The 23,605-nt window shown below is 52.3% G+C and overlaps 6 protein-coding genes across 6 annotated transcripts; 4 read left to right on the forward strand and 2 right to left on the reverse strand.

Moving 5' to 3' along the window:
- Positions 1-234: 234 nt before the first annotated feature.
- Positions 235-12,389, forward strand: VTN00DRAFT_8856 (uncharacterized protein; the record flags this gene model as incomplete). The annotated part of the gene is made up of 4 exons (XM_069435751.1): positions 235-10,204; positions 10,256-10,374; positions 11,714-12,274; positions 12,336-12,389. The coding sequence occupies 4 exons, from the start codon at positions 235-237 to the stop codon at positions 12,387-12,389; spliced, it is 10,704 nt and encodes a 3,567-aa protein (XP_069285666.1).
- Positions 12,390-14,026: 1,637 nt separating this feature from the next.
- VTN00DRAFT_8857 (uncharacterized protein) lies at positions 14,027-14,521 on the forward strand (the record flags this gene model as incomplete). The annotated part of the gene is made up of 1 exon (XM_069435752.1): positions 14,027-14,521. One exon carries the CDS (start codon positions 14,027-14,029, stop codon positions 14,519-14,521), a length of 495 nt encoding a protein of 164 aa, XP_069285667.1.
- A 348-nt stretch (positions 14,522-14,869) lies between these two features.
- On the reverse strand, positions 14,870-16,129 carry VTN00DRAFT_8858 (uncharacterized protein; the record flags this gene model as incomplete). The annotated part of the gene is made up of 4 exons (XM_069435753.1): positions 14,870-14,926; positions 15,036-15,219; positions 15,275-15,814; positions 16,065-16,129. 4 exons carry the CDS (start codon positions 16,127-16,129, stop codon positions 14,870-14,872), a joined length of 846 nt encoding a protein of 281 aa, XP_069285668.1.
- A 758-nt stretch (positions 16,130-16,887) lies between these two features.
- On the forward strand, positions 16,888-18,633 carry VTN00DRAFT_8859 (uncharacterized protein; the record flags this gene model as incomplete). Its single annotated transcript, XM_069435754.1, has 5 exons — positions 16,888-17,320; positions 17,383-17,639; positions 17,700-17,752; positions 17,848-18,537; positions 18,603-18,633. The coding sequence occupies 5 exons, from the start codon at positions 16,888-16,890 to the stop codon at positions 18,631-18,633; spliced, it is 1,464 nt and encodes a 487-aa protein (XP_069285669.1).
- Positions 18,634-20,047: 1,414 nt separating this feature from the next.
- VTN00DRAFT_8860 (uncharacterized protein) lies at positions 20,048-20,437 on the reverse strand (the record flags this gene model as incomplete). The annotated part of the gene is made up of 1 exon (XM_069435756.1): positions 20,048-20,437. The coding sequence occupies one exon, from the start codon at positions 20,435-20,437 to the stop codon at positions 20,048-20,050; it is 390 nt and encodes a 129-aa protein (XP_069285670.1).
- Positions 20,438-20,950: 513 nt separating this feature from the next.
- VTN00DRAFT_8861 (uncharacterized protein) lies at positions 20,951-22,642 on the forward strand (the record flags this gene model as incomplete). Its single annotated transcript, XM_069435757.1, has 2 exons — positions 20,951-21,311; positions 21,384-22,642. The coding sequence occupies 2 exons, from the start codon at positions 20,951-20,953 to the stop codon at positions 22,640-22,642; spliced, it is 1,620 nt and encodes a 539-aa protein (XP_069285671.1).
- Positions 22,643-23,605: the final 963 nt, after the last annotated feature.

Here is a 23,605-nt window from a genome sequence, read left to right on the forward strand (position 1 = left end):
TGCTTAGACGACAGGATGAGACGGAATGTTTTCCTCTTCAATGATGCTAGAATCTGAGTAATATCGTGGTCAGAGTCCGGCAAACCCAAATGGCTTCATGACATCAGACTATAACTTTAACACCCGTCCAAACTCCGAGCGTATGGACAAATGTACATCCTTATACTGATAGCCTTTGAGCAACAGCTAATCCTCACGTCCTGGTGGAAGTACTAAAAGAGTAAAAGCATAGTTATGGCCACCACCACTACCCTCATTCTCTTGACATTGCTACCCACAGGCCCGAGAGACGCCGAAGCCTTCCACGACGATCTCAGCGACCTTGTCATTGATGTGTATGACCTGACGGTGAATAATGCCAACGAAGGCATTCACATCGGATCGGCCTCCGGCGTTACCCAGGATCCATACTTCACCGACCTCACAGTGGTGCCCGGGACGCCTCCTCACCCAGACAAGTTGCGGACTCCCATCATCCAGCACTTCATAAAACAAGAAGTCCAGCCGCCAACCCGGCCTCCGCGCTATATCGGGAACCCACAGTCAGTAGCAACAGCCGTCATCGTCGTCGATATTGATGGTGATCCCGCCACTCCAGAATACGAGTTTGACTCGTACGATCTCCGCATTGTTTTGTCAAGGGTTGGGGGCACAGTCATTGGGAGAAAACCCCAGGTAGAATTCAATGTTCCCACCAGAGTCATTCAAGGATCACTGCCTGTCGATCCTCAGATATATATCGACTTCAACTATGATATCGCAAATGATCCCCTCAGAACCGATCCGAGGTTCCGTGCGGCATATGTCTTTGTGCCGCCAAAACCCAGAGTGACCCCGTCCAACCGTCCAAGCATCGTAGTCAGCGCGGATGGGATGACTCCAGTGTTCGATTATCTGGTTGCCGCCGTCAATATTGTGCTCGAAGCGGATCATTCCACCGCCACCACACCAGGAGACCCAACTTCACTCCAAGAAAGGACGGGACCCCTGACGACAACTCAATGTCGACAGGTCGCCCGGGAATTGGTCTATGACCGAGTGATCATTCCACTTCCCAATCCCGAGAGGAAGTCTCTGGAAACCATGTATGGAAACCCAGGCGTGTCGGTCCAGGACGACCAAGACCGCAAGCAGTTTGAAGCGAACCTCACCAGTTATCATGCTCAGCACGACGCTGAAGCCATGCAATTAGCCGGGTACATTTTTGCGGCCTCGGCGGCCATTGAATGTGAAAAGCAGAGTCTTCGAGCGACCTCTGCTCGTCTAACGTTCAATGTAGTCACGCATCCACCGGATCCCAGAGCCCCCTTCCCCTCCGCTTCGGTGGTTCTTAAAGGACTGCCCAATCCTCCTTCAAACATAGAGGGACATTTAGACCCTTCCTTTGGCGTGCCGGCAGCCTTCTTCTACGCCTTGGGTGCATCCTCGTCCAGCCAACTGAGCCCCGAGGATAGGTACCATGCAGCAGTGACCAACCCGGAAGATTCGATCATCAACTCGTTACAAGCGGCTCAAGATGCCGGTTTCTTGAACATCACAGAATCAGCTCTGACGAGTGCCAATCCAAATGCTCAAAACTTAGTTATCCAGCAAGCCGCAAGACGACTGACTGCTCTTGGAGCAACGGGTGGCTCGCAGATGCCTGTGGATCTCGACAGCAGCATCTCAGACCTCGTCGGGCACTGGCTTGCCTATCAAGGCAAAACAGCAGACGTCGACGCCTTTTGGGTCAGCGAGAGTTCCAACCGAGCAGATCAATATCTAGAGCTTCTTCTGAAGGTGATCGTCGCCGAAAAATCCGCCTTGAAGGACGCGATAAAGATGGTGCTCAATGTTCAATCCGCTTCCGATCTGCCCAGGATCAAAGATGAAGACTGGCGGAACTTCTTCATGCCTCCCAATGACGACCAGTTGGGTGAAGCTCGTGCTGCTCTCTTGCCTGAGTACACACTCCCTGGAGACACAAGACAGCGAACGGAGGCATTTATCAGATTCATCAAGAGACTTTTCTCCGTCGAAGCAAGCCCGATTAACCCAGTTCCTCAACATCAAAATACGGTGCCAGTGTTGAGCAGGTCTGCACGAGATTGCCTTCAGTTGTTCCTCGACGCCCTGCCAGGCTTCAGCTTTGCTAACCCACTGGATGACAACGCTATTGCGGTGACCGTGTCTTCCTTACCTATCGATCAGCACCTGAAGGATTGGACCAATGAGGCCATTCACGTCATTCATTTCCTCTATCAAGTCACCAATCTCCAGCCGCCGAATAACCAACCACCAGAACTGCAGTTTTCGCTCATGGAGGCCCTATACGCCCGAGGTTTCAACACAGCCGATCGTGTCGCCATCCTTTCCCAAACCCAGTTTCATGCAGCTTTGGCCGGCACCGTTGCGTATCCGAAACCAATTTCAGATGCCATCTACAACCTGGCAAGACCGATGGCAACAATTGAGCCGGATGGAGGGCCAGAACCGGGATTTAACTTCACCCCAATTAACCCCGGAGACCTCGTCGATTGTGTCCCTCCTCCAAATCTGTCTCCTTTGGGTCCAGTGGCATATCTCAAAGCGATACTGGAGCTCACCGTGATATCCGGCTATACCACCGTGTCTCTATCGGAAGTTGTGGGCTCCAGACGAGGTCCGGTGGGTACATTAAAGGCAACCCTGGCCAATATGGAGGCAATCTTGCCTCTCATCGACCTTGCCAATGAGAGTCTCGAGGCTCTTGTCAGCGGGTTACCAATAACGACCTCACGACACGGTGCTGTATATGATACCGATCCCGCGTCCTTGGCGGGTTTGAGGTTGGGAGATCAGAAGAATGAGCTGAATCCCGAGAAAGCACGCATTGCAATACCGCAATACTCAGGACCAAGCACCACAGTAGCATCCCCGGCAGCATACAAAACGCTCCAAACCGACTGTTCGTCACCATGTCTGCCGTATTCTCGAGAACTAGACATCAATCGTGCCTATCTTTGTGCCATCTGTACCTCAAGATTTCAAGTTATGCGTGCCTTTCGCAGAGACATCACTGAATTCGTGATTGATCCATCCAACGAGGCAACGGACTTCCAGCAAAATCTCTGGCGCTTGCCGGTACGCCTCGACATTGCAATCGAATATCTGTGCATCTCGGAGGATGAGCGGTCCCAGCTGTTTCAGACGACTCTGGATGAGAATGCTCTGGCAAGCATCTATGGATACTCCCCGGTATATGAAGACTGGACAACACAGCTGTCTTCACTTCCCGTGTTCTTGGAAAGAACATGCCTGACATATTGCGACTTTTTCGAGCTCTGGAAGTCCGGATTCGTTGACTTCAAGCCCGCATCCACGGTGATGGCCGACTTTCCAAGCTGCGAGCCTTGCTGTCTCAAAGCATACAACATTTCTTTCCCGCAGACATATGAGTCGGTCATTCCTGCGCTCCAAAAACTCGCCGTTTTTATTCGTCTTTGGCGGAAACTGCAGCATCGGTATGGACAGTGCCGCCACATTTCCTTCCCGTTGCTGCGAGCCATCTGTGAGGTCCTTCATCTGTTCAACGGCGATGACCTCAATGAGGATTTCCTTCGTCAGCTAATTGCTCTATTGATGTTGTGTGAATACTTCTGCCTGCCTCTCTGTGAAGAGCCATGTCTACCGGAAGCTGAATGCCGTCCGCAGGACCGTGTGAAAATCCTCGCGCTGTGGACTGATCCCACTTCTTCACCCGAAGCCTGGGAATGGGCGGTGAGCCAACTGCTCGACAGGGTTGAAGCTTTCGCAACACATGAATGTCACTGTCCCTCCCGGGAGGCCGGATTTAAGAAAATCCTAGAGGGGAATCTTGCTGCGATTTCAAGGCTGGTGGGATTTACAGACAATTGCCCTTGGAATGCGAAACCAACCTGCACGTTGCGATTTGCCGAGATTCTGTCCAAAATCTACTCCTCCAGTTTCAGTATTGGTGAGATCCTATTCCTGTTCAGTAACAGCACTCACCTGGTTGGCGACGACCCGTTTCCATATACCGAGGCGTCTGAATCACTCGAAGATCCACTCAACGTGCCTGAAGACAGCGCTCATGGCCTCTGGGAGCTGCGCAAGAAGCTTTGCCGTGCTTGCGTGGACGAGGAAGAAATCGAACATTGGACTTGGAGGCGAATCGAGTGCAGTCTGCGCATGGATTTTGGGCTGGTCCCATCAACCAGCACTGCAACCCCCGATTCCCTGATTTCTCTGGGAGAACACTTCTTCCCCAGTATTCTGGAATGTTGCGGTCATCCAGTTCCAACAAGTAATAGGCAGTTCCGGACTGGATTGAATCCAAGGGATACTTCCATTCTGATGTGGGAGTGCACTCCACACGGGCCATTCCATTACAGCAGTTCGACTTCTGAACTTTGGATGCAGCTACCGCTTCGTAACGAGGACGTTCTGCACAAGCTCGCTCATGTCCGCCAGCTCCGGGCGGGCGAGATCAAAGCGATTCAAGAGCTGTATTTTGCACCACGGCTTATGTTGACTCCATTCACCATGATCTTTGGCGATCTGGCAGAGGCCATCGATTGCATGGTTCAGGAGTGCTGTGAAGAGGAACGCTTCGCATATTTCCAAAGATGCTTTGCACTCTTCCACCAGCGTTGCAAAATCATAGCCCAGCACCTCGCCATGCGCGTAGAACGAGTGACGGACTGTTTTGCTGACGGCCGGCGGCACAACTGCGACATGAGACTTGCATGGCGAATTCTTCAGTCTCTTGTAGCGGACGAAAACAGGTCCCGAGTGCCGTGGGAAAGAGATTCTGGCGAGTCTCCTGACCGGACAGATTTTCTCTGGGATCCAAAATCTTCAGGTAGTGCCTTCTCTGCCCTGCTTGGTCTTGTAGGAACTGGCATCTTGGGGGAATATAGGTTGAGCGGGACCAATGTCGTCTGGAAGGAGATACGAGGGCCCTTAGCAGCATTCGGCCATGCCCTTGATGAACGGAACGTGCCCGTTCCCACGATCATCCCACGTCTCAACATATCCCCAACGCCACAGCAACGGTCCTTGGTGATGTTTAGGAACGGGTTCGCGCTCAGTGACCTTACTGCAAGAACTCTCGGTGGCGCTCAGCCATTCACCGTCAAGTGGGAAGGAATTCTCCTAGTCGAGGAGTCTGGACAATATACCTTCCACATCCGTCGCCCAAGCTTTCATCGAGAGCCTCATGACGAAGGCGGGGAGCGCTCATCACACGAATGTTGTGATGAGGCACAGTGGATTGTCAAGCTTCGCCGTGGTCAGAAGATGTGGACTCTCCTGAATCATCAGTGGCATTCAGGAGAGACGGCCCCGAGGGACCGGTCACTTCCTGTGTGTCTTTTGCGAGGTGCGTACGATATTGAAGTCTGTTTTAAACAGCGCGAGCCACTGTTCTCAGATGAATCGCCCCTTCGATCCATGCACACTGGATTTTGCGTCCAATACTGTGGCCCTGACACCGCTGATGAGGTCGTCAATATCCCGCGGGACAAACTATTCGTGAAGCTCAAGGATGGACCGCTCTCTCTGTTCGACGATGCCCCGGATGACCACATGCATCTTTTTTTGAGGACACAATATGTCAGTTCCTTGAGAGATATTCGCCGAACCTACCAACGAGCCTTCAAGGCGGTTCTTTTCGCTCATCATTTCTGCCTTTCTGATGAGCCAGATGAGTACTGCCATGGCGAAACTGAGCTTGAGTACATCTTGGGTCACCCAGTTGAATTTCAAGGGACGAGCTACCGTCTTTCCTGCAGTAGTTATGTCACCCATCATGCAAACTTTGACTTCAATCTTTTCCCTGTCAATGACGCCTACTTTCCTCCTGACCGTAGCCATGACGATCGAGCATCGCCATCCGATTATCGGATGTCGGCACTGTTCGATTGGTGGGAGCGCTTCTTCGACTACAAGCAACTTTTTCAGGAAGTCTGCGAGCACAGTAGAGACCACCGCGGACCAATCTGGTTGCTGTTCCACGAAGCGGCCACTCAGCAGCCGTCAAATGCAACGAGTCTTCTGAGGCATCTGGGGGTTGATATAGCGGCTGCCCCTTTGACATTGAAGTACTTCGACAATTTCACAGTAGGGGCAACGGACCTGGAAGACGAGCGATGGACGATCAGGGTGTGGCATGCGTGGAACACCATCCAGGGGATCCAGAGAGCCCTATTTAGTAAGTCCCTGGATGTTGCCCGTCCTGATCTTTGGGCCGCAACATCGCCAGGCCAAATCATAGATCCCACCACGAGCCCGCCACTATCGGGAAATGGGAACCTCACGTACTTTGTCTCCAAGAGCCTGCTTCTCGACAGTGATGTCTCTCACTTTGACACGGTCAAGAATCTCAACGACGGAGTTCGAGTCCGAGCAAACAAAGCGCTGATAGCGTACCTCTGCTCCATGAATCGGGTTCTACTCGACTTCACTGGCACAGGAACTACCGCTAAGACCTCTAAAGACCTGAGCGCCTTGCTGTTGCAGGAGGTGGAGGTTGGGCTGTGTGAACGGTCAAGCAGAATCGAAGAGGCAATTTATTCCGTTCAGACGTTCGTCCAGCGAATGCGCCTTGGTTTAGAGCCAACGTACCAATTTTCTCCCAAATACGGCGACAAATGGGATGCGATTTTCTGCTCCTTTGACAAATGGAAGAACCACCAACGCCGCGTACTGTACAAAGAGAACTGGATTCAGTGGGAGGAACTTGCCTTAGCTCGGAAGTCAGAAGCATTCCATTTTCTCGAGAGTAGTCTGGACAGACACAGTCTGACCCTGCCAGCGCCAACTCCACCGTTTGCTTGGCCTATGGATGAACGGCTTCCGCGGAAATCGTCGCACGCTGCCATCCAATTCAGAGATTTGGCATCACTCAGAAAGCAAACCAGCACCTTAGATGAAGGAGTAGGCCTACTGGGTACCCCGGAAAGACATGCACGGCTCTCCTGGCTTACTTCCGTATCTCTCCCGCCGTCGACTCCAGCTCCATCGGGCCCTGGCGGTGACGGAAATGGGGAATGGAATGACAGTGTTGGCGATAATCTTCGATTCGGTCGACTACGATCTGTTCTGGATGACCAAAAAGTTATCATACCTATGTGGTTCCAGGCCGCTGTTCGGTTGGGCACTACATTCATTCGAATTGCGGCTGCCGGGCATCCTCCGGCAATATATTCATCATTTAACAAAGACGACGACGACCACTCGCAGATTCGATGTGGCTGCGGCGAAACTCATGCACCAGTGATGGATGAATACTATTTCTGGCTGGCCAAAGGTGAATATTTCGACAGCGAGAACGCTCCCCAAAACGCGGATGTCGGGGTTGTCCCCCCTGATCCGACGACAGCCTGGGAAAATGAAAGCATTCTACCAACCTTGCTACACTGGCCACCTCGCCAACTTGTCCATTTGCACTGGACGCGGGTCCATTTTGGGACCTTCTCTCCGCCGCGAAGATCGGCGGAAGGAGTCCCCGTCGATTCCTCGTCTGAAGAGCCCACCCTGACATTCACAGGCAGGAAGGCTGACTCTCTCCGATTCGTAATTGACGATGAGTCTGGGAAAGGCTTCCGGTATGATATCGCAACCGACTCGGCCGTTGCGACCCCACAGGCGATCGAGGACACTTTTCCGCCGGAAACATACCCGGGCCCCTTTCATGTGTATCCATTTTTTATATACTTCAATCCCGGAGCCCCGATCAGCCCTGTGTCTTCATTCGCAACTGCTTTATCGATAGCAGGATCGCTACGGACCCAGTGCAGGTTCGAAGAGGCTCTAGCATGGTGCAAAGTGATTTTCGATCCCCTTCACAGAGAAAACAACTGGCCGCAGTGCGCCCGATTGCCCGAAATGCCTCCCGAGGAGAACGTCCCTGAGGATACGGAAGATCGCGCTGCAGTTGCAAAGATGGATGCGCCATGCTGCCCAACCAGCCCCGCGAAGACGGGCATAGCTCGTGCTCGCGCCGTGGTTCTGGAGTATCTTCAGATTTTGCTGGAGTGGGGGAACGCATTAATGTGCCGCAATTCGAGAGATGCAAGCAAGCAGGCGCTAGTCCTGTTCAATGAGGCCGTCCGAATTTTGGGTCCGCAGCCAAGCAAAATTCATGTCCAAGACAATGGCATTGGCCAGCACATGACTGTGGCGGACTTCGTTCCAGCATCCGCGGTTCTCAATCCCCGATTGATTGCTCTGTACGAGATAGCCTTTGACCGGAAAGGACTCGTACAGCATTGTCTGGACGCCCATAGGCTGGATAGGGCTCAAAAGTGGCCGACGAGATCGAGCTCGGCGGAGTATGGAGAAGAAGCATATCGATTCTCCTTGGCCTCTGATACTTGCAGATGTGTCGAATGCCAATGCTGGCCTTCTTACCGATTCTCCTATCTTCTCCCCAAGGCCCTGGAATTGGCGGGGATTGTGAGATCACTCGGCAGTTCCCTTTTCAGCGCGTTTGAGAAGGGTGACACGGAGTACCTTGCGTCCTTGCACCAATCTCACGAGCGCCAGCTCAACGAGTTAATGCTGAGCAACAAGCAGTCCGCTTATCGCGAGGCAGACTGGCAAGCGCAGGCCCTGAAGACCCAGCTGGAGGGAGCACAGACGAGGTTGCGATACCATCAGCAGCTGCTCAAGACGGGGCTTAACGCTGGAGAGAATGCATACCTTTCCGGAACCAGTTCCGCATTGGAGTCTAGAACTGCCGGAAACGTATCTGAAGTCATCGGGCAGGGAATGTCGTTCATCCCCGACATCACAGTCGGTGGAGCCGGGTTCTGTGGGTCTCCTGTCGAGGTCAACAAGCTCCCCGTAGGCAGCAAGCTGGCCGGCGTCTTCCAGGCTGCGGCACGCATGATGAACACGGCCGGGGACATATCCAGCACCAATGCAGGGCTGAGCAGCACGACGGGGGGGTGGGATCGGCGCGCAGATGAATGGCAGCACCAGGTGGACATAATCACGATCGAAATCTCACAAATCAAGCGACAGCAGCTTGCAGCGCTACGGCGCCGGGACATGTCGTTGCGCGACTTGAACAGTCACAAGGAACAAATCCAGCACTCGGCAGAAGTGGATGACTTTCTGCGAGACAAGACATCGAAACACGACCTCTACCGCTTTCTCCAACAGGAAACGACGGCCCTCTACCGGAGAATGTACGATCTCGCCTATGGAACAGCACGAGACACTCAGGCGGCCTTCCAGTATGAGAAGCCAGATCTTGATGTGCAGCTCCCCGTCGCCACTTGTGATAACCTCTCCGAGGGCTTAATGGCAGGGGAACGGCTCGAATTCGCGTTGCATTCCATGGATCGCCTCTACATGCGATTCAACTGCAGAGAGTACGAACTGACCAAGCACATCTCCTTGCGACTTCATTTCCCGTTGGCGTTCCTGCAACTCAAGGCCTTTGGGTGGTGTGAAATCGAAATTCCGGAGTGGATGTTTGATGTCGACTATCCGGGACATTACATGCGCCGCATCAAGAACGTGTCTGTCACTCTTCCTGCCATCGTCGGGCCGTATACTGGTGTGCATTGTCGGCTGCAACTTTTGAGCAGCGGAATTCGTTTCAACCCGTCGATTCCCATTGCAAGCCGATGCTGTTGTAGAGGCTCTTGCGAGGACCAGCAGGCCTGTGCCTATGATGGTGACCACAACCTCAGCAGACAATTCATCGGCTCCGAGTCAATCGCGACTTCTTCTGGCCAAACCGACGCGGGGCTGTTCGAACTCAGCTTTCGTGATGAGAGGCTCGTTCCGTTCGAATTCTCTGGCGCAATCAGCCGCTGGCGCATCGTCCTCCCATCGCAAAACAACCAGTTCGACCTCGAGACCCTGAGCGACTTCGTGATACACCTGAATTACACCGCCCGAGAAGGAGGCCCGGCGCTTCGTGAAGCTGCTGACAGGTCAGCCCAGCGCCATCTGCCCGGCGATGGCACTCGATTCTTCGACGTTCGGCATGAGTTCCCATCCTCCTGGCAAAAGGCCTTCACGCCAAAGAATAATAAAAAAAATCAGCATTCGTCGGATTTCCCGCTGCAGTTCAGCCGTCGGGCTTTCCCGTTTCTCACCGGCCGGCGATCTGTCACCATTTCTCGCATCCACCTCTTCATCGAGGTTGACCGGCCCTGTGAGATCGGGGCCCACTTTGCCGTGCATTTTCTCCCCGAGGGAGGCTGTAGAGAAGATTGGAAGACCTTTGTCTGTACGTCTTCTGATGATCTCCCAGCGTCGTTTTACCATGGTGTGCTTGAGCATGTCTGTCTTGGACCTTTGGAGGACGATAAGGATCATGTTTTCGGTTATTTGAGATTCCAGGAGGAACTGCGAGCAGCTCACATCCAGCAGGTGTACTTTTTGTGTTGTTACTCTGCACCTGATCACAGGCTCTGTTGTTGATGGGTTGGCACTGTACCATACAATATTGGATGCCAAATTCAGCGCCTTCTGACACTGTTTTAAGCTCCCTTTTTTCCTATGCTGGGCATTGACCCCATCAAAAACTCTTACTCAGCATCTAATCACGTGGAAAGTTAACTGCTCACCCTTGTAGCGGGCTCGATCCTGTATGTCGCTGAAGCGATACACGCTCAGCGATACAACAGATCTCGCTGGAGAGAAGAAAGAAGAATTCGCTGCGGGGATTCTAGCAGTTTATCAGTGTGAATATAGGGCTTATTCTCAGCAAGCGAGTGCAGTGAGCAAATCAGCAGTTGAACTCGCGGTCGAACTTGCAATGGACTGGCAGCGGGATTCATAGTTGGAAGTCGCGGTCCAAGAGGGCCCTCTTGGCCCGAATATGGAATTCTGGGGCGTAGCCTCTGACAACCCTTACCTCATGTTGGATGGAATGACTAGCCTATAGCAGGATATTGTCATAATAATAATTTAGAGAGGTCAGAATAATCATTATCTTTAGCGGACTTGCTCTCTGAAGCCTCTTTTATGCATTAATAGACACTTCCATACGGAAAGGACACTATGAGCTGGTTAATTCCTTCGTCGTAGGTGGCTTTGGACATCAGAATACCATAGTGACCGATCGCACAGTCTTAGACGCTTGTCTAGATGGCCACTCGGACATTGTACGCTTGTTGCTCAGAAACATTGAGAAGAACGATTCATACGCCAACCTTCTTGCCCGTTGTCTAAGTGTCGCATGTTTCGAGGGCCACAATAGACTAGCGGAGTTGTTAATAAGTGAAGGAGCCCATGTAAATGCTTTGGTGAATATTTCGGACGTTGACACCATTTCGATGAAGCCGCGTCTCTACCATCACCCGGTGAACGCCCTCCAAACAGCTTTCAGCTGGTTTGAACTGTCGGGACGCTCATACGACTCACTCTGGCAACAGAAGAAAGTTGAACACGAAGAATCAATCAAGTTGCTGCTTGAAATTTGTGCAAACGTTAATACTTTTGGCAGCCATATGACCTATCCACCTGCATCTGGCTGATTTACACTGTTCACCATTGCATCTGGCTGCGTTACACTGTTCCCCGACGGCGGCTCAGCTACTCATTGACAAAGGGGCAGATGTCCGTGCACTCACTACTCAGAATAAAACTGTGCTCTATTTTGCTGCACGACGGGAAAAGGAGGGAGCCAGTATGGTGAGAATGCTCCTAGATGCCGGTGTAGTCCTCCCAGGAGGGGATGCTGGAGAGGGACTGATCTCCCAGACAGCCCTCAAGTTCTTTGAGAAGAGAATGTCAGGCAGTGGTCGTTTTCTTGTCGAGGTCGATTGACGATGGTCCTGGTGCTGTGATCAAGACACTGCTGCGCCAACTTCCCCAAGCAGGGGCGGAAAATGAAGAGTACGGCATGCTGTTGCAGATGGCCGCTTTTGTTGGCGACAGTCAGTGTATCGAGCTTCTGCTCCAACGGCAGGTGAACGTCAATGCTGCGGGGCATTACTATGGAAGCGCGCTCCAGGCCGCTGCTCGCCAAGGCAACGTCGAAGTTGTGCGGACATTGCTCGCCGCTGCTGCTGATGTCAACCTCCTCTGTGGCAGGCATAGCACTGTTCTTCGGGCCGCTATTATCGGAGGCCATGCAGAGGTTGTTGACATTTTGATCAACCATGGCGCCAATATCGACTTATGCTTGCCGAAACAGAAAAGACATGAACGACATCCACTGCCTGCTTTACATCTGGCGGTGAAAAGCAAGTGTCATACTATTGTCAAGTTGCTTCTTGCCGCGGGAGCTGACGTGTCCGAAAGGATGTCGATTGGGGATGAGGAAGTAAGTCCTTTGCACGTGGCATGCGCAGAGGGACATATATCCTTGATCTAACTCTTACTAGACCACGGCGCCGATGCCAGTAAAGAAGTCAAGGGAGCTGGCACTCCTTTACTAGTTGCAGCACGTGCTGGGAATTTGGCCGCTGTTCAGGTGCTGCTTGAAGCTGGGGCGAATGTTAATTACCACTCTAACAGTTCGCCCCTATCAGAAGCAGTATACCATGGTCATTTCCACGTTGTCCTGGAATTGCTCATTGCCGGGGCCATTATATCCGACCCTCCACAGATACCAAATGCACTAAGATCAGCAGTCTCTAGACCTGCGCGGTATAAATACGGCCATCACTTAATTGTGGAACTTCTTCTTGATGAGCTGGCTGGTACGGAGAAGGAAGAATTCATCCGAATTGATACTCTCTGTAGCATGTGACAGTCATGACAGCGAAATATGCAAATTATTGCTCAACGGAATTCATGGGACGCTAGCAATACTTCGCAATGTCTGTGCAGCCGGCCTCACTGACGCTGTACAGGACCTGCTCAAAATGGGAGTTGATATCAATAGCGATGACGGCGAAGATGGCCATCCTCTGAATGTCGCAGTCAAGCGATTGTTGCTCTACTTATAGATTATGGTGCCGGTGTTCGCGTACGAACTCCAAAGTATGGCGACTCACTGCTTGTAGCTTTAGAAGGATACTCGGTTTTTTTTATAGCCAGCTGGCTGAGACCTTGGCACAAAATATCGCCCAATTTGTCAGATTCCGACATCACGTCGATGTTTTTTTCAGTATATTCAAGATGAAACTCCTCTAGATCGAGATATAATGCGTTCTTCAAGGTTTTTCTTCGCTAGAAAACCGCCCCATCCTGACCCTAAAAAGGCGATGGAATGTCAGAGAATCGTGGAATCTTTACTTGCCTGTGGAGCAGATATACACACGAAGCCCAGAGCCTTCGGAAACTCCCTGCATCTGGCATCATTCATAGGCAATGAGAACATTGTACGGCTCCTCCTCGAGCAAGGGGCAGACGTGAACTCCTTTGGAGGCTGTTTCGAAACTGCGCTTCTAGCAGCTCTTGCTGGGAATCGCCAAACAGTTGTTGAGACGCTTCTAAGTGGGGGTGCCGACGCCAATTATTCTTCAGCTAAACATGGCACTACTCTCCACTTCGCATGCTTGCATTTAAACAAGAAAATAGTGCACTGTTAAACTATGGAGCCGATGTCAATGCGCGCGGCGGTGAGTGGGGCAGCCCACTTGCTGCAGCTTTATCGAGAAGATCCGATGAGGGAGACGCGATCTCCGAGATTGTTCTAACCAGTAAATGTGGATACCGGATCAGTCAATCCGATTTGGCTGTGTCGGCGGAACATTCTTTCGGGAATGATGGGAAACGCTTAAGACACCTCCTTCAATACAACGAGACTATTCGTGTGTCTGAGGGTGTCATAGTTGCCGCCGTCGGTCGCTGTCTTCCAAGACCGTCCAGCTCACGTTGGAACGCAGTGGAGATTTGCGTGTGACAAAAGGCATGCTTGAAGCTGTCGAACGGCCACATTTGATGAAAGTCTTACTCCGGAATAAGCCAATTTGCCGAATTACACCTGCGATTGTTCACTCTGCTTCTATGAAGACCTATGGCTCGGAGCTTCTGCAATTGCTCATGGCTCATTGTCAAGACATTCCCATCACAGAGGATGTTGTTATCACCATTTTGAAAACCAGGTCTTACCATTTTAGTAAGGTCGATGAGCTCCCAGTTTGCTGAGCCGAAACGACGAGCTAGAAGTACCGAGGCTATGATCAAAGCCGCCACTACAGCTTCTGATCTAAAGACTCCACTAAAGCACGCGCCACCAGAGGTATCTGTGACAACTGACATTCTGGAAGTAGTAATATCCGACTCTAAGGACGACAAGGTGCTTGAACTTCTATTTAATCGTGTCAAAGACCTCCACGTCTCGCCAAGTCTCGTCCTCAAGGCTATTGAGAGACCGCGTCTTAAGCTCTATGCCATCAGTACACTGCTGGAACGTGATCCGGATCTCATCATTACTGAAGAGATGCTAATAACTGCGCTCAAGACATACTACAGTCAGGAGTTGATCGAGTTGTTTGTACGGCACAAAAAGAAATTGCGTTTCACAGAGAAGATCCGCGCGGCAATCGATCAGTGCTTTTCAAACACCAGCCAGAAGAAGATGAAGGAGTTGTGTTACGAGTTGGAGAAGAAAGATTCTTAAAAGAAAAATCACTTTATCTGATTTCCAGGACATTTCAAAAACTTTTTTTTTCATTTTTTTCAGCACTAGTTGTGAGAAACCGTCTCGTTTCTAGAAGAAGTATTTATTTTAGATGTAGTACTAGGACGTGAAAAAGCGTCCTACCGTTCTAGTGTTTTGATATGTGGTTTCTGAAATAATCTGGAATACACTTCTCATTCTCATGTTCTTCATTTCTAGAACTATTGGGGACTCGTCATATTGGACAGATAGAAGCCGGAAGATGCGTAAATGTTAAAACACGTAACAATATAAAATCTCGGGTGGTTTAAAACCTCAATTGTCCACTCAAAGCCCGCAGATCTCAAGTTACCGGCCAAGGTTCTGGGGCGCAGGAGTTGCTAGTCCTTCGGGGGTAACGTACGCCTAGAATTGTATAGTCAGTTAGAGAACTACGACGATGATATGATAAAGATCTCATAGACCCGATATGGAAGTACTCTGGTGCTGAATTTTCGGGCCAGTATTTACGCACCTTGGTCATTCCTCCGTCGACAACGAAGTCGGTTCCGTTGACGAAGCTGCTCTCGTCGCTAGCAAGGAAGACAACAGCATGTGCCTGCTCGATGGCTTCGCCGAAACGGCCGGTGGGAAAGTGCACCTCACGTCTGAAGCGCTTGGCCTTGTCGTCGCCAAGCCAGTCCTGAAGGAGGGGAGTGCTGTCGTCTGTTAGTATATGGATTTACGTTCAGTAGAGATTCGATAGGTACTTACTTCAGAGGAGCAGGGCACAGCGCATTGAACCGGAACCCCTCACGCGCGTGCACGATGGCCAGCTCACGGGTCATAGCCAGCACGGCACCCTTGCTGGCCGTGTACGCCAGCTGGGGCGTCGCGCTGCCGACGAGCGCCACCACGCTGGCGGTGTTGATGATGCTGCCCTTGGTCTTCTTGTGGCGGCGCAGGCTGAGCACGGCGTGCTTGCACCCGTACCACACGCCCTTGACGTTGATGTTGTGCGTCAGGTCCCAGATCTTCTCGGGGGTGTCGAGCGCGTCGGCGTCGTCCGCGTGCATGATGCCCGCGTTGTTGAAGATGACGTCCGTGCCGCCCCAGCTGTCCTGCGACTCGACCATGGCTTGGACGTCGGACTCCTTGGAGACGTCGCACCTGATCGTCTCGACCCGGCGGGCGTTGGGGGCCTGCTCCTTCACCTTGGCGAGGGCCCTCTCGAGGGCGGGCTCGGAGATGTCGGCCATCAGGACGTTGGCGCCCTCGCGGGCAAAGAGGATGCTGGTCTCGAGACCGATTCCTCTGGGTGGCTGTTAGCATGATGTTTGGAGATCTATATGCGCATAGCTAAGGTATGGATTGAGCTGAACAAGTACAGAAAAGAACTGGTTGTGAATAGAACAGAATGAAAGATGTTGAAGCATTTATACTTCAAAACAATGGTCAAAAATGGAAATAGTAACAATGAAATAACCCTCAACCTTGATAGCTGGCGGTGTTTGAAATGGGTACACGTGGTCATGATAAGAAATGAGATTAGCAGTACACTTACCCTGCAGCGCCCGTGATGATGGCATTTTTGCCCTCAAGGCGTCCTCTCGGAGCTGTAGCAGCCATGGTAACAATATATATGTATTGGATGTCGGAGATATGTACTATTTGGTGTATTATTGTATCGTCAGTCTGAGGTTTAACGGTATGACTCAACCCACGGAACGGCAGTGGGCATGGAAAACTCAACACGATGATGTTGATAGACTTACCGTAGAGACGAAAAAGATGGATGTTGAATCCCCAAGATCCTTGTCGACGCTTCTGACGTGATGTCCACACAAAGAAATTGAGAGAGAGCAGCGGTCGTCGAGGGGGCGGGGCAAGGTGGGAATGTGTGGATTCTCTTATCTAATCTCGACCTATCACCAAGTCAGATCAACACGAAGCGGCTGAAGGGAGACAATAATCCAACCATCTGTACTCTCGAACCTGGAGTCCGTGGACAGAACCTGAGGCAAGTGGCGTGTCTGGAAACCAGGAAGCTGGTCTGACAATGAACAAAGTGTGTCTTGTACTGCAGGACGGAGTGCACAGATGGGGAGAGACTCGGCATCCCGACCGCCGGCCGTCCTGTTTTGTCATCCCGAGGGTCCGCGCCGACTTTCCCTTTCTCGGTCGTTTGCGCTCAGACTCCCGATAAGCCTTGATAATAACCGCGCGCCTCGTCCTGCGCTCCGCCGCACTTGATAACCCTCCACCTTCTCCAGACGACACACATCTCCCTCAAAGATCCGACTCCTTTGATCCTTGTGAGTTACTGGAAACATCGCGCGAACAAGGGAAGACTGAAACTGACCGGACTTTCTGCCAAAAAGGCCACCATGTCCGCTTCCGCTGGTTCAGAAGTTACGCCCGAGAACATCGCGCAGGTCCTCGAGCACGACAACAAGGTCAAGGTGGCAGGTGTCGACGTCGACGGAATCCTGCGCGGAAAGCTCATCTCCAAGAAGAAGTTCCTGTCCATTGCGCAGGATGGCTTCGGTTTCTGCTCCGTCATCTTCGGGTGGGACATGCACGACCGCACCTATTTCAAAGAGCTCGCGATCAGCAACAAGGAGAACGGGTACCGGGATCTAGTCGCCATTCCTGACCTGCGCAGTTTCAGAAGGATACCATGGGAGGATAATGTGCCGTTCTTCCTGGTCAGCTTCTTCGATCCCGTCACCAAGAAGCCGGTTTGCGCTTGTCCGCGGGGGCTGCTGAAGACGGCCGTGGAGAAGGTGGAAAATGCCGGATGCAAGGCTATGGCAGGCGGTACGCATTCTTCGAGGTATCCCATATCCCTTGAGTCTGGTTCATGAGCTGATCCAAAGCAGCGGAGTACGAGTTCTATCAGTTCCGCGCACCGGGCAGCCAGCCTGGTCCCGAACGCAACTCCTCGTCCACCGCTGCGTTCCTCAAGAACAACCCAGTTGAAGCGCTTCCATCTTTGACGGAAGGGATGTTTGGCTACAGCATCACCCGGCCCGTGCACAACCAGAATTACTACTACAGCATCTTCGATGCGTGCGAGCAATTCAACTGCAACCTTGAGGGATGGCACACCGAGAGTGGTCCCGGTGTGTTTGAAGCTGTGGGTGTTCAACCATCCGCTGGCCCTGTGTGCGTGCGCTAACACCTTGGTCGTGACAAGGCTTTGCAATTCGGGGAGATAAAGGACATGGCGGATAGAGCTGGTCTCTTCAAGTCAGTATCCATTTTTACCTCCTGCGCGAATATTGTTTCCTCATCAGCTCAATGCCCCAGTAATGACCATGTTCTGACAAACCGGGTACATGCAGATATGTGGTCAAATCCCTCGGCAGCAAGTACGGCATCACGCCTGCGTTTATGGCCAAGCCCAGGGAAGGCCTCCCCGGAAACAGCGGCCACATGCACGTCTCGATCGTCTCGAACGAGGGCAAAAACCTGTTCTTCCGCGAGGAACCTGACCCGTCCCCTAAATATCCAGACCTGACCCATCTGTCCGATCTAGGCAGGCATTTCCTGGCTGGCTTGCTCATGGGCCTGCCCGACATAATGCCTCTTTTCGCACCCAACATCAACTCCTACAAGCGGCTCGTTGAGAACTTCTGGGCTCCTGTGACCGTGTCCTGGGGTCTCGAGCATCGCGCCGCGTCGATACGAGTCATCACTCCTCCCACGGCTAGCCCGAAGGCCACACGTTTCGAGATCCGTGTACCGGGCGCCGACGCCAATCCTCACTTTGCACTGGCTGCGATCGTCGCCCTGGGCTGGCGCGGGGTGGAGAAGAAGCTCGAGATCCCCGTCCCGCCCCTGGGCAAGGGTGAAGATGTGGGTGGCGCAAGCGACCAGGGGATCCGGCTCGCCAAGACCCTGAAGGAGGCCAACGAGATGTTCATGCGGAAGGACAGCGTCGCGCGGGAGGTCTTTGGAGATGACTTTGTCGACCACTTTGGTGGGACAAGAGAGCACGAGGTGCGGCTCTGGCAGGAGGCTGTGACTGATTGGTCTGTATCCTGTTCATCATCGACCTTTGGGACATCTTTTTGACTGACGCGATTCACTACTGCAGGGAGGTGAGGCGCTATATCGAAACAGTCTAAGTACAGTAGTATACCCCAGCTACAGAGCGTAATTTCTTCTATCAGACTGTCCGCAGCCAGCAATATACCACATCCTTCTTTGCCTATGGTGGTTAGCCGGGTAGATGTACGCTGCATGTATGGTTAAAAAGAACACTTGCCGTCTCTTGCTTGATATCTCTCAGTTACCGTTCAATGTACTGTACATACATATCCCGATATCCCGATTGAGAATTAAGCGTATGAATGGCAATTCAACCATGGAAAGCCTGTTAGCTTTCTTTACCCCTTCGTTGGCTACTACACTACAATAGCGATATGATATCCATAAATATGTACACGTGATTATATATTTCCGAACCTGGACTCCCGAAGTATGTATCCCTTTGTTGATGACGGTAAAAAAAATTATGACAATAATATTGAAGGACTCCCCTCCCCGCGATCTCCAGTTCGGGAGTCGTAGAATATAAAATATACATTGAGCTTTTAATCGAATACCATCTTACCTATCAAAAAAGTGAACTGCGTGACACACAACCTGGCGGACTGTTTTTAGTTACGTCACCTGGGCCCCACTGACCTATCTCCTATCCTGAACTCTATCATACGGAGCCTGAACTCTATTAACGGCCTGTACGAATTAGGTGCATGCTGATTGGTTCTATCTTGAGTTTACAATAACAGTAATCAAAGACATCCAAGATATCATTTCTATCGTATCTGTCGATATCGAGAAGGTTGTCAATTGATATGATACGCTATCCTGTTATCTCCATATCGGACTTTCTGACTCATAAGGTGAAGGTCATATACTGCACAGAGTACACTGGTGTACTATGGTCGAGAGTATGGTACATACGGTATGGAGAAACGGTTAATATCGGCCCCGAAGGCAGCATGTTGGTCCTTGAAACAGCATGTTCAGTCTCCAACCAACGAACATGACGTCATGGATTCATCAGTCAGCCAGTTCCTGGAAGACCATCTACCTCGGTAGTTGGTCTGCGACTGTTAGTAAGGTTCACTGCGTGTCTATAAATAAACAACCTTTGCCACGCAGTCAAACCATGTACATGTACAAGTAGCCCAGGGACAGAAGCGGGGAAAATGATAATAATAGACGAGTCACAAGGGACGGACTCAACGAATACTGTAGATCTGGAACGTTGCTAGATCACGGTACGGAATTAAGAGGACATGCACGAAAATCGACTAAATTAGCAAGACATGAGCTTAAGAGGACCTTTGGGATCCTTCCCGCCCGTCCCGGCCGAGAGGTGCCCGGGAATAGGCTGGTTCTTTGGAGGGGGTTTAGGTGCTCCGTACTGTCTTGCGCGGAGATTGCATGCTGTGAGTGAGATTTGGATGGTATTCAAATCCGTGACGGCGGGCAAAGTACTCGAGCGGAGAAGATTACGTAGCATGGGGATCGTTACCCATATTTCTCATGACGTGGTGCTGCGAGGTTGTCTCTGTTAGTATCTTCTGGAGAAGGACGACGGCCATGTAGCATGCTTGAAGTCACGGTGCAGGAGATGACATTCAAGTGGAGGTGCAGGTGGTGACTACAGGGTACTTGTAAAGTCACGATAAGGATCGACTGGATCGGGCGATCGGGAGATGCCGGGCCGGTCACATGGATGCAGCCTGAGGCAGCGAAGGGCGCCTTCCACCCCGCCGAGAGCATCTGACGTCGGTACCGCGGCTCTCTCTCGGTCATGCGGGGAGTTCCCATCACGGCTCCCCCGGCCTGCCCAGACGATCTGATGCAGACAGGATCGCCGGTCGTTGCACGCGGACTACCGTCTAAGGGGGATAGCATGGTCCGGGGAGAGGTTCCTCAGTGGCAGATCCGAGGCTGGAGCAGCACGAGGGTTCGAGACGGCGATATCATGAGCTCCAGGATGACCGGCCGCAAGCGGAAAGGAGCGCTGGTAGCGGCGATAACGATGACATGATAACGCGGGGAACGGGGACGCAGAGAGAGCTGACAGGCCCATGTCGGCCGAGAACAGCGAGTTTCCCGCGGGCAACAGCTCGAGCTCTCCCAAAGGGTCAACTTCCGCTCACCCTGAAGCACGACCATTGGCCCATGCCCGGTCTCGGCCCTTTCTCGCTTTTTCCCATGGGCCGCGGTAAACTGGTTGACGTAGCTCTCGTGGAGCTATATAGGAAGCTGCCCTCCACCATGTCCTGCTCCTGCGACTTTTCCCTCCCCGGTTCTTATCTCCTCCTCCTCTTTTCATCCCTCTATTGACACAGATCCATCTACCCATCGATATTATCGATATAGATACAGATTTGTGAGAAGAGGAATCAAAAGGACATCACAGCCATGGCGTCCGTGGAAGCTCAGCTCAAGGATGTGCAGATCCTCGGGGCCGTGAACAACGAGGCCCGCAAGATCCTCACCAAGGAGGCCGTTGCCTTTCTGGCCCTCCTGCACCGCACCTTCAACCCCACCCGCAAGGCCCTCCTCCAGCGCCGTGTCGAGCGCCAGGCCGAGATCGACCGCGGCCATCTCCTCGACTTCCTCCCCGAGACCAAGCACATCCGTGAGAACGATGCCTGGAAGGGTGCTCCCCCAGCTCCCGGTCTCGTCGACCGTCGCGTTGAGATCACCGGTCCCACGGACCGCAAGATGGTTGTCAACGCCCTGAACGCCGATGTCTCGACCTACATGGCCGACTTCGAAGGTACGTTGCAGCTGGGAGGACATAAAACGAGGTGGATATAGATCGAGTTGGCTAACAGTTATCGACGGACAGACTCCAGCGCCCCTACCTGGGACAACATGATCAACGGCCAGGTCAACCTGTACGATGCCATCCGTCGCCAGATCGACTTCACCCAGGGCGGCAAGGAGTACAAGCTGCGCACCGACCGCACTCTCCCCACACTCATTGCCCGTGCCCGTGGCTGGCACCTGGATGAGAAGCACTTCACCGTCGACGGCGAGCCCATCTCCGGCAGTCTGTTCGACTTCGGTCTCTACTTCTTCCACAACGCCAAGGAGCTCGTCAGCCGTGGCTTTGGCCCATACTTCTACCTGCCCAAGATGGAGTCCCACCTGGAGGCCAGACTCTGGAACGATGTGTTCAACACCGCCCAGGACTACATTGGCCTGCCCCGCGGCACCATCCGTGCTACCGTCCTGATCGAGACCATCACGGCCGCTTTCGAGATGGACGAGATCATCTACGAGCTGCGTGACCACAGCTCCGGTCTCAACTGCGGTCGCTGGGACTACATCTTCTCCTTCATCAAGAAGTTCCGTAACAACCCCAACTTCGTCCTGCCCGACCGTGCGGACGTGACCATGACCGTGCCTTTCATGGATGCCTACGTCAAGCTGCTGATCAAGACCTGCCACCGCCGTGGTGTCCACGCCATGGGTGGTATGGCTGCTCAGATCCCCATCAAGAACGACCCCAAGGCCAACGAGGCCGCCATGGAGAAGGTCCGCGCCGACAAGCTCCGTGAGGTGCGCGCCGGTCACGACGGTACCTGGGTGGCCCACCCTGCTCTCGCCTCGATCGCCAACGAGGTCTTCAACAAGTACATGCCGACCCCCAACCAGCTCCACGTCCGCCGGGAGGACGTCCACATCACCGCCAACGACCTGCTGAACACCAACGTCCCTGGTTCCATCACCGAAGACGGTATCCGGAAGAACCTGAACATTGGTCTGTCCTACATGGAGGGCTGGCTCCGCGGTGTCGGCTGTATCCCCATCAACTTCCTCATGGAGGACGCTGCCACCGCTGAGGTTTCCCGCAGCCAGCTCTGGCAGTGGAGCAAGCACAACGTCACCACCGCTGAGGGCAAGAAGATCGACAAGGCCTACGCCCTCCGCCTGCTGCAGGAGCAGGCCGACGCCCTTGCCGCCCAGGGCCCCAAGGGCAACAAGTTCCAGCTTGCTGCCCGCTACTTCGCCAACCAGGTCACCGGTGAGGACTACGCCGACTTTCTCACCACTCTCCTCTACAACGAGATCTCTTCCCCCGGTGCTGCTGCCAAGCTGTAAATGTCTGTTCCATTATAGCGCTCCCAGAGCGCACTGTATACCCACCTGAATATACAGCAAGTCATCGTTCCAGATGAGTTGCAGGTACTTCGCTCGAAAGACCAGAGTCATTGTTTTTATTACGGCTCGAGTGACGTATCATGAGAGAAGGATAATGATATATTGATCCTTTTTTTTGGACCGGAAAGCCAAAGCGAATCACGCTGTTGGATATGAATACCCTTTTGGGATTTATGTACATGTTTTAGTTTCATGAGCAATGATATAGTTATCTGTTTGTCTTTATGAATGTCGCGCCTAGATCTGGTAACCATGTAGACTCTGTCGTATTCTTGTTTATGCAAAGACCTCGGAGTCCGCTCGGTTTAAGGCTCGTGACCAGCTCAGGGTCGACGAATCAAGGACGTTTCAGATAATCATGTCGGCGGGATCGCCCCGGCCCTAAAGCTTATTCCAACCAACCATTATTTCCTGGACTTTTCTTTCCATATGAACAGACTTTCCAACCCGTGAGTATGGGTCAGCTAAAGTAAAACCACAGATAGATAAGACGTGGAAAACAAAACATGGGGTTTTCTGTCGCTGACTCGCCTCAGCTATATCGAGTACTTATTTAAGCCACACCACTTACATATAAGCATGACCAGTCAATCTTTCTTTTCTTTTTCTTTGAATACATACATAGAACAGATGGACAAATGTGTGTTAATAACTAATCGGCACATCTTCCTGCTGTTCTTGAAGACTTTGGAGGGAGGATAAGCACTCGTTGGTGCACACATTTTGCAGATCGTCACTCGTCGGGAAATACCCGCTCAGTGCAATATCAGCGAGAGTCGCATTGCACTGGACCGTTTGATTGAGTTGTGCGCTTGTACAAACTCGATATCAGCAACCGGAGGCATCTATCGACTACTGGCACTGAGGACTCGCTAAGGGGCATTGAGTTAAAAGATGCATGCA

The sequence above is a fragment of the Thermoascus crustaceus genome (assembly GCF_041956765.1).
Source record: "Thermoascus crustaceus strain CBS 181.67 unplaced genomic scaffold VTN00scaffold_6, whole genome shotgun sequence".
Taxonomy (NCBI): domain Eukaryota; kingdom Fungi; phylum Ascomycota; class Eurotiomycetes; order Eurotiales; family Thermoascaceae; genus Thermoascus; species Thermoascus crustaceus.